Source organism: Lissotriton vulgaris, chromosome 3_1 (assembly GCF_964263255.1).
Source record: "Lissotriton vulgaris chromosome 3_1, aLisVul1.2, whole genome shotgun sequence".
In the NCBI taxonomy this organism is placed as follows: Eukaryota; Metazoa; Chordata; class Amphibia; order Caudata; family Salamandridae; genus Lissotriton; species Lissotriton vulgaris.
Window position 1 is genome coordinate 1,811,681,038 of NC_141689.1, and position 13,796 is coordinate 1,811,694,833.

At 42.6% G+C, this 13,796-nt stretch overlaps 1 protein-coding gene across 1 annotated transcript in view; it reads right to left on the reverse strand.

Annotated features, from left to right (window-relative positions):
- Positions 1-240: 240 nt before the first annotated feature.
- The window catches only part of OTUD4 (OTU deubiquitinase 4), a 577,225-nt gene continuing 563,669 nt past the window's right edge, over positions 241-13,796 (reverse strand). The window contains exon 20 of the mRNA XM_086962254.1: positions 241-7,771. Within this exon, the coding sequence (XP_086818380.1) occupies positions 6,539-7,771 (1,233 nt within the window). The 3' untranslated portion in view covers positions 241-6,538. The remainder of the gene's footprint in view (positions 7,772-13,796) is intronic.

Below are 13,796 nucleotides of genomic sequence, written 5' to 3' on the forward strand. Positions count from 1 at the left end.
GGATCTTTCACTCTATTTTCTTTCCTCTGCCACTGAATCGAGATTTCTCAGTGACAGGAAATGCTACTGTGCCTTGATCTAGCTGCGTTTGCAAAATGTTAAAATCACTCAAGTGCCCGAGCAGATCTAAGATTGTTATGCATATGTTGGCATGTCGAGACAGAGACAGTTAACTACAGACATACTTCACTCATCTTCCAAACCCCAAGTATAAAATGAGTAACAAAATCAGCCAAATTATTTTCAACACTAAAACATTTTAATATATATGCACACCTCTTAAATACAATGCAGCATTTACACCTTGCCTGTAAGGTAGTTAATTTTATTTTTATACAGATACTTCTGAAACACACCTTAAAGTTACAAAAACATAGAAAAATAAACAGCAATATACTAAATATGTAAAAAAAGTGTTTCGCTAAATACAAAGACTGCAATTTCCTCCCTTTCATCAGGTCAAAGGGAGTTGCTCAAGATCTTTACATGTTACTGAGTAGGAGCACATGTTCACATGCTTAGACTATTGCTTGCACTCGTAAGATCATTCGGTAAAACAAAGCTTCAATGCATGCAAGCTATATTCCCAGAGTTGAGATGCTTTTACAGAATTCAAGTAATGTATTTAATCAAAACCGGCTACAATCAAAGCACAAAAGTCGCACTTTTTTCAACGAAAGCTAGAAAGGATGCACTTGTGGGTTAGGTGGGCATCACTGGAAGAACAGGTCAACATTCATTTGGATGGGTTGGTAGTCTGCAAAGCACACGGATCCATAGAAGTAATTCTGAACTTGGTAATTACCATTTTCGCTAGCCTACATTGGATCACTTCAGAAAGAGTAAACATACAAACTTGAGAAAAATATTTACTTTAAAAAAATGCATTTTCAGTCATCCGCTTGTGGTTAAATACTGATTATGCACATAATTATTCCATAATAATGCCTATGAACATCAAGTTTGACAATCGGTTTATTTAACCCATTACCGAGAAAGGGTCAAGACTCTTCAGTGTGAGGACATAGCAGAATCAAAGATTGATGGCAGCAAAGCCTTTGGGAACATATTTGCTTTAGTTTGCCAACACCTGTTAAAGTTTGGAAAATGGAGACACCCACTTCAATACTGTGGTTACTTGGACTTGGCATTACAAAGCATTCTGAGGGAACCCTCCAGCTGGAATAAAAAACAATGTAATAATGTGCAAATGTCGAGATCTTTTTTTGTGGGGTGAAATTTAAAAATGGTGTTACTCCACACTGCCTCCTGAAAAAAAGAGCTCTGATCCACGGACAACCAAAACTTAACAGGTAAGAAGCTAGAAAGCGAAGTTTAATTGGAAAAAGGCAGTTAGCAGAAATTCAAGGAGTACAATACAAGAAGGTTGCAGCATTTACAAAATGGTCACATATGCTTAATTTTAGCAAGGGAGTGTCCAGCCTTTAATCCCACACTAGTTGAGGCACCGCTACTCTAGCATTCATACAACCTCTTCGATAGGTCATGAAGATCGACTGCTAATAAGCACAGAAACCTGCACGTGTCATGGGAAGAACATGTTTAAACTTTGAAAATAGTTTATTTCATAGGGACTCCTATTACAGTGATTTTGATACAATTAACATTTAACAGTAGTTGGTTTTGAGAACTTCCTAGGGCTCAGCTTAATGTGTCGCACCCACTTCCATCTAAGCAGTCTCCAGTCTGCTTTATTCTATATATGCCAATAAGTGATAAGGGCTTACACTTGTGTGTGTTTACTTTCAGCAACAAAAAAAAATGAATATCAAAAAATTCATTTAGAAGATGCACTTTCAATCTATCCATATGCCAGATGTGGAAATAGAGGAGGCTAAATTATAAAACAAATATATCATAACATCTAACACCAATCAATCTCTAGTACTGCAAAGAGAACGTATGTTTGCTTAAAGGGGAAACGAAAGCAGTGAAGGACTGATGGAACCAATTGATGCTGTGAAGCACTCAGTGGAAGTATCAAGGCAGAGTAGTAGTTCCGAACTCACAATGGAAACACTTCGAGGAAGCAGAAGGCATGTGGCCCACTAAAGAAGGACAGTGATGGTACTAAGGTCACCATCTAAACACATTCCATTTTAAGGCTGGTTTAGTAGAGAAGGATCTAGAATAAGCAAAACAGTCCTTTTGGATTAAGGATGCCACAAGAACCTAATTTCTGGGCCTATTTGGCTTTTCAGATGAGATGTGTAACAAGACCCATACGGTTCTAACTGTTATTGAGTTCCATGGAGCCCGAGAGGAGCAAAAGATTTGATTAAAGAGGACTAACTGTATTAGTTGTAGCAAATACAGGTGGATACCTCTCTTTCAGGGTTATATTGTGGTATGCTTTCGATAAAAATGAATGACCCAGCTTTTGTCTGAGAAAGAATATTCAAATATGGGGTTTTGCTCACCTTAATATTGTCATTAACCGTCCAATCTTCTATCAGCAGAAGAACCAAAATGGAAAGATACAACAAAAATGTTAAATCCTCTAGGACCACCACTTACTAGTATGACATAAATAGGAAGGGTACTAGTCTACAGAAATCACTGGAAATGTACCACTGTGAGCAGGCACAGATTTTAGAGTGAGATTAGGAGATTTCAGTTCGTGACCTCATCCAAGAGGTCACCCAGCTTCGAATGGAAATCAATTATTGTTGAGATGCTTCTCTGGAATGACCTTAGCAACTGCAGATGACGCGAGCCAAACCCTTAAAAGAATGATAACTGATTATATCTTTTATCCTTTTAACCTCTCTACTTTTGTTGTCTGGTTAATTTTGATTTGTATATTGCTTTGAGACAATGGATTCGGCATACTATTTGGGTTCACTAGTAAACTTGACTTTATCTGAGGAAGGCTCCTGGGCTCACTGGCGGAACAACTTAAAAGTATCAATTAGTATGCTTGTTTCAAAAACTTTGTTTTAAGGTGATCTTACCATTGCGGTTTAAATAAAATTTAGCACATGAGCTTGCAAATTCTTACCATTAGAAAGAAAGAGGGAAGCCGCTGCCCCTACTCGGTGTTATCTACGTTACCGCTAACTGAAATTAGATGCAGGGAAACAATTTCTTTGTCAGAGGAACTATACTGATGCTAAGAAAAACAGATTAATGGAGACAGTATACTCCAGAACCACTCAATTATTGCGTGGATGACCAGTTGACCCCATTCCTCAAAGTCCAGAATCTACTAAAAGAATTGCTTAGAAACTTGTCATAGTTCCATTGTACTCCTACAGCTGTTAAATCCTTTTAGAACAAGGCTAATAGAAAGGAACGAAGATCAGGAGTCCAGTCAATGTTACTGGAGCAGGAGTTCCAGAACTTACTATCACCAGTGACAGAAAAGTAGACCCATCGACTTTTCTCAGGTAACCAGAAGACTGCAATTGCTTTTCAGTATTTGAAGGCTAGGTTCTGGTCGGGTTAAATGTAGTCAATACTTTGTACCTTATCGGTTCTTACCACTTCTAGAAAAAGTCTGTGGTTTCTTAAATACACTCAAACAGTGCCACATGTGTTGTCAGTGCCACGTGGCCCCTTTGGTAGGTTACCCCATGGAAACGCAAACAAACACATCACCTTCTTATGGCCAGTTGTAGAACTGTGACCAAAAACTGGAGTTGAAAATCCTGTAGAAACAGGTGGCAAGAACTTCAACACAGTGAAGAAACATGAAAAGATCAGCGATGGATTAAAATAAAAAGAACCATTCGGAGCACCTGAAATATTGAAAAAAGACTGTAGCAAAGTTTGGCCAGCGGCTAAGTAGTACCTGACTGGAGGGTTAGTTAAAAATTCAAGAAAGATATCTGGTTCCTCAGTATCATTGTATGAAACTGCTGTTTAGAGTCCTGCAAAAAGAGGGCAGACGTCTCCAAGAAGTGGAAAAAGAAGGCAATGTCAAACTTAAAATGCCTGGTCAAAGGATATACTTCAATAACTTTAATGGACTTATCTGTAGAAATCTTAAATTGCAATAAAAAGTGTGTGCAGAAGACTTATCAATTGTGTGAAGGTCAGAAGAAAATGTAACTCGAAGCATTTTATTGGGGTGCATTACTCCTTCCTTATTGAGGGCTAAGTCCAAACAGAAAACAGAGAACGATCACGATGCACATAGAAGCGTTGATGCAAGACTGCCATAAAATGTTATTCTTCATTAGATGCAAATTTGAAAGATTAACTTGTGCTCCTACATCCATTTTGATACCCCAAAAACATAAGTCTTAAAATAGAGTACTCATGGTAATTTCCAATAATGTTATTGTGCTATCCATGACTTTATCAAACTTAGGAAGCGATTTACAGGTTTTCATGCATGCTAATTTTCAGAAATTATTGGACTAAAGCTCAGGACCTTAGATGAGCCTGGTAAACTGGTTATTCCTTTGGGGACACGCACAGATATACTTTCTTGTTTTTATTGCAGGTCCTATTTAGGTTTTGTGCTGTACTGCTGGCAAAAAAATTATTAAAATGATTAGAAGTACTTCTTTGGTTACAATATTTTTAAACTTTTCGAACAAACTCTAGTGTATCTGTGGGACATACTTTAAAACTCTGCAGAGCTACCAGCTCTACCACACTTATAATGCACGCAAAAGGTTTTCGCTGTGCTACAAAAGGTGTGCATTACTCTGTCAACATGATCTGAAAACAGATTTTAAGCACTAAAATGTATCACCTATTTATGAATTCAGTTCACAAATAAAGAATATATATCTTCAACATGCCAGCACAATACAGCAAGAGAAATCCGCAGGAGTGGAGCACTAGTAGTTAGATGCCATCAAAAACTCGAGAACCTTTCTGCCAACACTGCAACCACTAATCACAGGACACAATATACACTGGTGAAGACAAATTTGTCCTATACGAGCAGTCAACGAAAAAATTACAGACAGATGCAGAAACCAAACATGGGCACATAGTATTAGAGTAGTAAAAAGGTTTCCTAGGATTTTGTTATTCAACAGAGTGCCTACTAATAGGAGTAACTCGATTGCCTTCATGAAACTTTCAGCTGTGAAGCAAGTAAATTCTTGATTGCTTGTTTTCATTTTAAAGTGAGGAGGTTCGATCGAGTGATTAAGGCACAGAACTCGCTACAGGGATCTAAAAGTAGCGTACCGATTTTGCACATACAGGCCACTATGTAGCTATTTATCTTCTCACATTTCGATTTTGTAAGGTTTGAAAATAAACTAGGTGAGTACAGCTTTGTATAGTGTAAAAATTTCTGGCCAAGCTATTATTGTAAAAAAAAAAATCTATAAGTGCGTAATTACATACAAAAATATTTTGTTCAAAGATATTAAATGGGTCAGCATGTACTAACTGCATGAAAGCAACAAGGCAGCATTGTCACCAGCCATCCAAAAAAGTTTGAAAAAACATGACACGCTAAAAGGGCTTATTCTAAATAGAACGAAAGAACAAGAAAAACATGCGCTTCATTCAATACACAACACAAAAGGAATGAAAGGGAATACACTGAAACTAGCGCTAAAAAAGTGAATCAATGAGCAGCACACACATTCATGAAACGTTACTCAATGTATACTCACAGTGCAAATACGAGGAGTATAAAACAGCTGTACAGTTTTTAAAAACATTTCTCACATTATAAAAATAGATAGGCCTCGAACACCAATCTGCTTCCTCCCCCGCTCCCTCCTGCACAGCATTAGCGGTTATTTCAGTGCATTAGTCTTTGTGGATCAAATGTCTGCCACGCTGAGATGAAGACATTGTTTGCAATGCATAGCGTCTATCTATAGGTTGTACGCCTTTGACATATTTTCGTTTGAGCAGGCTTGCTAGAGTATTAACAATAGTGCTAAAATTGCGTGTTTAAAGTACACATTTTATTCACTTTCCTACAGCTCAGCTTTTCTGATCGTCTCAGCTCACCAAAACTGCTAGCTAAAATTCCCAAAAATATACATTATCCGCATTAAAAGAACTATATACAAGATCGGGAGGACGAAAGCTATTTGGCTGTTTTACAGATAACACAAGAAAAGGACTCACGCTGGACAGACTGAGATGAAGCATTTGGACTGGAAGCCAAGACAAAAGCGTGATAAAGACAGGACTTTTTTTCATCCAAACGTGACTGTAATACATATATGCAATAAAAAAAGACGACATATAAATTGTGCAACACTTGTTTTAAATCTGAGTCTACCACATTCAATTCCCAATTTACCACGGCAATACACATTTTTAAACCAGACTGTTTCACTAAATCTCCGGGGGGAGAAAACCTTTCAAATGTCACCCACATTGTTTTTTTCCTATTATGTCCTAAAATCTATATTTTTAAACCAAATAAAAATATTAAAAGAAAAAAAAAACTGAGGTTTTATGTTTTTCCTCAAAACATGTTTAAGCCCGGCATCTACAGCTATTCCCATTTTGCACTACGGTCACTCCGCAAGTGCACTTCATCTCTGACCACTTTGCAAGGAAGAGTTCAAAAGTCTTCTTCACACTAGTTTTGCTTTTGATATGGGCTTTGACTATCATAATCCGGGTACCCCCTGTAGGGATCAACCATTGGTCTCCTCCTGTTGTCGCTTTTATAGGGCCTCCCTCTGAAGCCGCGGTGGGGTTGGTAGCCATCCTCTCTCCTGCTGCTAGGCCCTTTCCAACCCTCCTCGTTTCTCGGATAATGGAATCCTCCTCGGCTGGGCGCGTAGCCCCGGTCATTCCTAGATTTCCGAGCTCCGTAAGTCTGATTGTAAAAGTTCTTGGACCGGCCGCTTTTTAGCATGTCGGACACCTCCCTCTCGTCTTCAGAGCTCTCTTCCCTCGTCTTGCGGGGCCGGGTTTGTGGCAGCACGTCTGGCAGGCCGGCCAGGGCTTTGGGTTCAGCCTTTTCACTCGAGGGGACAGTGGTGTTTGTGAGATCCTGAGACTCGCCACCTGAAAGCAGAGGACTGGCTACCACGCTCTTCCTTTTAGCTTCCTTCGCCTCAACAGTTACATCCTGCAAGCTTGCATTCTTTTGGGGAACTGGTGCAGGAGTGCACATTTCATCCTCTTTAACCACCTGGTTGGTTCCATTACTAGGGGGTTCACTACTTCCTCTACTACCTGGGGTGTGCTGAACAGTGGTGGCATGCTCCTTTGCGTGGTCTTGAAATTGCTCCATGTGACTTGGAGCAAGCACTGAAGAACTAAATTCTTTATTCAAATCAGACTCTGCAACTGCAGATGTAACACTATGTTGCACAGTGGGACTTTCAATAAAGCCTTGCGTTGGATACCCATACCAAACAGGAGGAAAAAAAGAAGGAGCTAAAGGTACAGGACCTAGAAATGAACTTTGCCCTAATGGCGGCTGCGGGTAGACTCCTTTGTTTGCCCCAGAGTCCGCATAGATAGCATGTGGCGGCTGGCCTACGTTCTCACTTTCTATTCGACACAGATTAGACACCTGTCCTGGATTTCCTGGTATTTGGACTGTAGAAAGAAACCAAGGTGGTGGTGGGGTATGGGCTGTGCCACCTTGTGCACACTGGCCATTAACTCTGGTCTCATGCTGCATAGGCGATTGCCGGTTTACATGTGCTATATATTCATTCTCTGCTGAAGCAACTTCCGGGTACCAGGTGTTGTGTGGATACACAGGAATCTTTGGGTACATCCTGCAGATATTTAAGTAAGCTTGATGTAGAGGGTACAAATAAGAATGTGGCGCCCACATTGGGCAGCTGTACGCCTAGAAAGAAAAAAGAAATAATGATTTACATCAGCTGGCACCAAGTCACAACACAGCAATAACAAGTGCACAAGCTGGTCAACCAAAGCATCCAAGGACAAAGGCATTTTTAGGACGAAGTTTTATAAGATTCATGGTAGATGGTCATTCATCTCCTTCCCTGAGATCAATGGTAAGGAAGTGTTTCTAAACCTCTTAACTTCTGTGACCTCCATTAATCCTTACTGGAATCCAGGGAACCCCACTGAATCGTTCTAAGAATCTGGGACCCCCCCATGAGTCATTATTGGATTCTGGGGACACTGGCCTAAGCAATTTTGAGGATTTGAATCTCGAAAAAAATACACAAAAATAAAGAAACATTCACCAAATGAGCATACAAAAAAAGACTACATTGTAACAGGAAGGTTGGAGCTTTCCTAAATTCAATTTAAGCCACCCATCGTTCATGCTATTTTCTGTCTGATGCATTTCCACTGCTCCCATGAATCAATCTGAGGATAAATGTATTGTTCGTCTCAGATTTGAAATTGCTCAGCATTTTCAGAAAGTTCTAAAATTTCGATTTTCACACTTCCCTTCTTTATATACAGTTTATTAATCTGTTAATATTATTTAACTTTCGAAGTAATAGTGGATCCCCTGAGTAGGGCAGGGGGCCGCCAGGGGTCACTGGCCCACAGGCTAGCAAGCTCTGTGTTACAGCATTTTATTACAGTTACTTACCCTTGGCAACACTCTTTCTGGTGGATACTCGAACTGCAGATTCCGTGCCATCTGAATTTCTCCCAGGTGCCAGACAATCCAAAGCTTTTCAAAGCAACTGCTAACGTGAGTCGATAGGTGGCACTACTGCCTACGTGGCAACTTTGCCCCATCCTAGGAAGTGATGACGGAGCTGTATAAAGGTGCCGCCCACTGAGTGCCAACATTTAGTTTCCTTGAAACTCTTCTGCGCTCAGCCTCAAGTTGGGTTATTATGGCACATTGCTGTGAAAAGAGTGGAAAATCCAACTTGGAACCGCTTCGAAAACAAAACTAAATATCTACTCCACAGAACGAGGATGACAGAGGCTGGTGAGGAATCTGTGGTTAGAGTATCCACCAGAAAATGCGTTACCAAAGGAACTGTAGCTTGGTTTTCTGAAGGATAGTCTTAATCGAATAATGGAGGACGCAGGATAAGAATATGTGAGCATATCTAAAACCTCAAAACATTGTGTGGCTTCAATAACAAAGGATTGTCAGCAGGCATGCAACGCCCATTGGACTTAAAGGGCTTCAGCCCCCCCTCCCCCACAGTACTTCACAGGTCTTTTAAAGACCTTTTGCTTGTTAATGTGGCTTTGATTCCCCCCCCCCCCACCATGCTTAGAGCCCCTTCAACTCCACTCTGCCTTTTGCTTGAAGAATCCCCCCCTCGAAATTTGACTCTGGTTGCGGCTCCGTCAGGCAAAAGTAGAAAGGCGAAAAGGGCAAATGCTGAAACAGTACCCGCCGTAAAACTTTGCTGGGCAGGAGATAAAGCAATTATCAACCAATATTTACAGTCCACAGACTTCACCTAACAGCTAGAATACACAGATTTGGTAAATGGATGCCCATCCGTGAGAATAAAATCCTTTCCCTCGGCAGGCAGACTGAACCCCCTTAGATGTTGCCCCTCAATCTCTAAGCATGGAGGTATAGGCTGTGGCGATTCAAGTGGAGGACACTGCCCTTTGGTGAGACACAAGGTCAACCCAAAGAGGAAGAAGGATCGGAGGGCAAATGCCCAGAAGACCCAAGTACCATACTCCTGGTCCAATCCCAGACTATACTAATTATATGAGCCTGGTCGTTTCAGACCCTCGTCAGTGTACAGAAAAGGAGAGGTAGGAGTGGGAAGGTGCAGTGGAGACCAGAGTCCCACTTCAGGCAGAAAGCATCTCCCAAGGAAGTCCAATGGTGGAACTTTAACACAAAGTAGCCGCAACAGCTGGAAAAGTGTGGCTCAATGGTTAGAGCGGCAGACCCTGATGCAGAGGGTTCAATTCCCCGCCTCGGCGGGTCTTGGGCTCAAAAATTCCACGGACCTGATAATTCGCGCCTCGGTGCCTATTACAATCATGGAGTCCCACTTTGCAACTCTGGGCAATAGCTTGCTTAATCTCCACAACGGCCCCCACAACGCTAAGGATGCCTGGCCTCTACCTTGGGGGTGCCCAGGAGTGGACGCCTCATAGGGAAAGCCAGGATGGGTTCCACAGCGGTGTTCGTACAAGCGCCTTGAGACCCCTGCGGGTGAGTAGTGCGCTATACAAGTATCAATTTTAACACTGCATGTTCTCTGTTATGCCAAAAGATCTAGACAGGGGACACCCCACATGGCGAGGGAGACCTTGAACCCCTCCCCCCCCCCTCCCAGGGTGATGATACTGGCTGTGGCCTGCCAATGGCATCTGTGAGCTCAAGTGCCCAGGCAATCAGCAAAGGGTTGGGATAAGGCAAATGGGCAAGAAGGTGGACTGAAAATGTAGCAACCCCACCACAATCTGAAGGAAGCGATTTTGGAGGGCTGGATGGGTACATGAACGTTATTGTTCTTCTAGTCCAATGAGATCATCCAGAATCCAGGTCCCTGGGTCGATAATGTAAAGTACCTGGGGCAGTGCCTACAATTTGAACGTGTCTTGGAAACAGATAGGAATGGACAGATATAAAGGTAAGGACAGCTATGCTTAACGATCTGCAGTACTCACAGGTCTGAAGTTGCAGAATTCCGGTTAGGCACACCAGAAAAATTCTGCTCCCTACCAATTGCGCATGACCAAGGGAGGAAGAATCAAAGTAGATCTGCTGCAGCTGCGGATGAAATGGCAGGGGATTGCTGCCCATGGTGGTGCTTATGGCCTAGGCCGCCACCACCACCACCACTCCGCCTTGAGCCGCTAAAGGGTTGTGCTGGGTATTGGGTGCATTGCGATGACTGCCTCTGAGGGTAGCAAAGGCCCAGAGAATATCCTCTAAATTTCCAGCTGATTATTTTATAGGCTGGGGAAAGTGAACAGAGAAAGGGCTGTGGTCCGAACGTATTTAAAGTACACCAGCACACAGAAACCTTTTGAATCCAAAATCCCAGAACCCTCAAACAGCATATCCATATGGGATATCTTCATGCCATTGTGGTGGGCACAATGGCCTGATATCTGATCACAACAACACTGGACTATAATAGCGCATTCCACAGTTGGTAGTGTCCAGGCCAGCCATCAAAACATATGTGGCTGTGTCCTGTTCATCTTGTATTGTCTGAGAAGGTGTTCCTTTATTTGCTAGGGATGGCCGGTAATATTTAACTGTCCACATCCTACAATCCATATGTGCAGCATCCCAGAAGGCAGATGGTGTTCAGGGAACAGTTCAAGCGGAAGGAGAAAAAAAGAACTTTCGCAACGCACATCAATGCGGTTTGACTTTGTCTGGAGGTGCACTAGCGAACGCACTGCGATTTACCATGCTGGTGGAAGCATGAAGCTCTCTGGAGTCAGGGACTGTGTAAGAAAAGCTGGGTTCCCATCGGCAGGTCTATGGTAGCCAGTGATGGGGAAATGTAAAGGGGGAGGTGACCAGGGTTTAGACAGTGTTGTTGCCAACACACCTCGTTAGACGGCACCATGTATTTCAAAGTAGCAAGCACAAGATCTCAGTGTAAATGCCTTGGTCTCAATGCAAATGGAGATCCAAAACTTCTGCTGCTCTGCGGGCGTCTAACATAAAGGACACATTCTTTTCAGTGAGAGGCCCTTTTCAGTGAGAGGCCCTACTGATTAGTCCAATTCTGTCTGATGGGATTTATGTAGACCACTGTCATTCTACACGTTTAAATAGAGGCCAGCACCTGTGTAGTTAGGGGAGAGTAAATTTCATGCCTCCTCATCGTCATCCTCATTTTGTGAAGTATCTTGAAGCCCTTGAATGGCATAAAGAATCTGATCTGAACAGATCCTTAAGCCAACAGTAGTACTCGCACTGGCGATGAGGCTGGGCTTTATCCAAACTTGGTGGCAGCCTCTGTAGGAAGGTGCTCCTTTTTAACATGGTCAATGTAGGAAGCTGGCTCTGTATATACAATACCAAAATGAGTGTGTGCAGAGTCCAGCGGATCCCCACACATTTTACAGAGGCTCCAGTAGATAATACTAATGCGCTCTTTAGTAGGTCTGTGGGCGAGCAGTTCGGCTTACCAGAGGGCAGTGCTAAGCATGTGTTGTACACATCCATGCAATAAATGATACACACAGAATGACAAAATCCGAGACCAATGGTTTGTAAAAAAAATAATGCATTTACTATATTTTATAGAACCAAAGAGGCTTTGTTGCAAGTAAATATGTTTTGCAATATCAATGCTTTTCAATGTAAAAAGTGGACACAATGCATTCTCAACAATACAATATTATCCTATGGGAGAAAACACAATCAGCAATATGCGGGCGTTTGACCTGGCACTATTGGCGTGGGTCTCCCTTCCATTTTTGCTGTTGCCTCATGTATTTTTGCTGGTGTTGTATGCTTTGGGCGCTGTGCCATACTATTCAGTGCCACAGTGCAAGAGCTCCCTAATGTAAATTGATGTACTAATCAGAGGTTCCATGTTGTGGCTATTTGGTTTACTTGTCAGACCCTAGTCTAGTACACTGAGTGTGCCCAGGACGTGTAAATCCAAATGATGCTGGTGGGCCTGCAGCACTGGTTGTGCCACCCACAAAAGCAGCCTTGTAAAATGTGTCTAAGGTCTGCCATGGCAGAGCCTGCGTGCAGTCTGGTACGGTCATGCTGACTGGGCAAGTGCACCCACTTCCCAGTCCCGAAACCTTCCCTTTTCTTCATATCAGTCACCCCTATGGTAAGCCCTAGGGCCGGGTGCATTGTAAGTATAAGGTAGGACAAGCCCCAATGTGTGTGGCATGTCCTAATAGTGAATTACAGCCATTTTCGTTTTTTCACTATTGCAAGGCTATCTGTTCTCCATAGGCCAGAATGGGCTGTTAAGAGTTAATACATGTTATGATCCTACTGTCTGAGAACATGATAGAAATTCGAGTTTAGTATGCCTGAACTCAGAATAATAAAACACATCCTTCAGTAAAGTTTATTTGAATATTCTGTGTTTGCAAATACCACTTTTAGAAAGTAGGTATTTGCTTCTCTAACCATTCAAACCTGCCTCTACTAGTTTGTGTATTCCTATGTCTGGTTTTGTAAGTGACAGGGCTAGGGAATTCCAGGAGTCAGGGTGAGTCACCCAGTGGTGAATAGGGAGATCTGCATCTAGATGGGAGGGTGGAGTGTACCTGAACCTTGAATAGGGCTGTGCCTGCCTTCCACAATGCTGGCTCCACCCCCTGGGGAGCGGCTGATGTCTCTGCCCTGCACACTGAAAGAAGAGAAGGAGTCCTATAAACAAAGTGATCCAGGACTATACTTGCCTTCCACAATGCTGGCTCCACTTCATGTGGGGCGTCTGATGTGCTTGCCCTGCATTGTGAAAGGAAAGGATAAGTTTGGTAAACAGAGTGCTTCAGAACTGGTTTGGACTGGGCAAAGGCCCCTCTCCCCTCAGAGAACAAAGGATTTCTGGGTATAAATATTGGGACCCTGATCCCATGAAATTAGATCACTTTGGACTACAAGAAGAAACCTTTACCGAGGAGAGGAACCTGGAAAAACGGAGGAGAGACTATTCCCAAGCTGAAGTGCTGCTTGGGTGATTGGCCTGCAGTGGTTGATTGCTGACAAAGGAAGGAGAAAGGAACTTTGTGTACTTTGTTTTCAACTTGTGAAGGATCTCCAAAGGCTTAGAAAAGAGCTTTTCCACCTGCTGAAGTCTCAGGGACAACAGACTTCACCCCCCCCCCAGCTCCCCAGAGTTCTTGTGGAAGTGCCTGCTGCTGTTTTGGGCCTTCTGAGGAACTGCGTGTCGCAAGGAGCTGGAAACGCGACTCAATGAGAAGAAGCCTGTCGTCGTCGTTGCTGCTGCTGG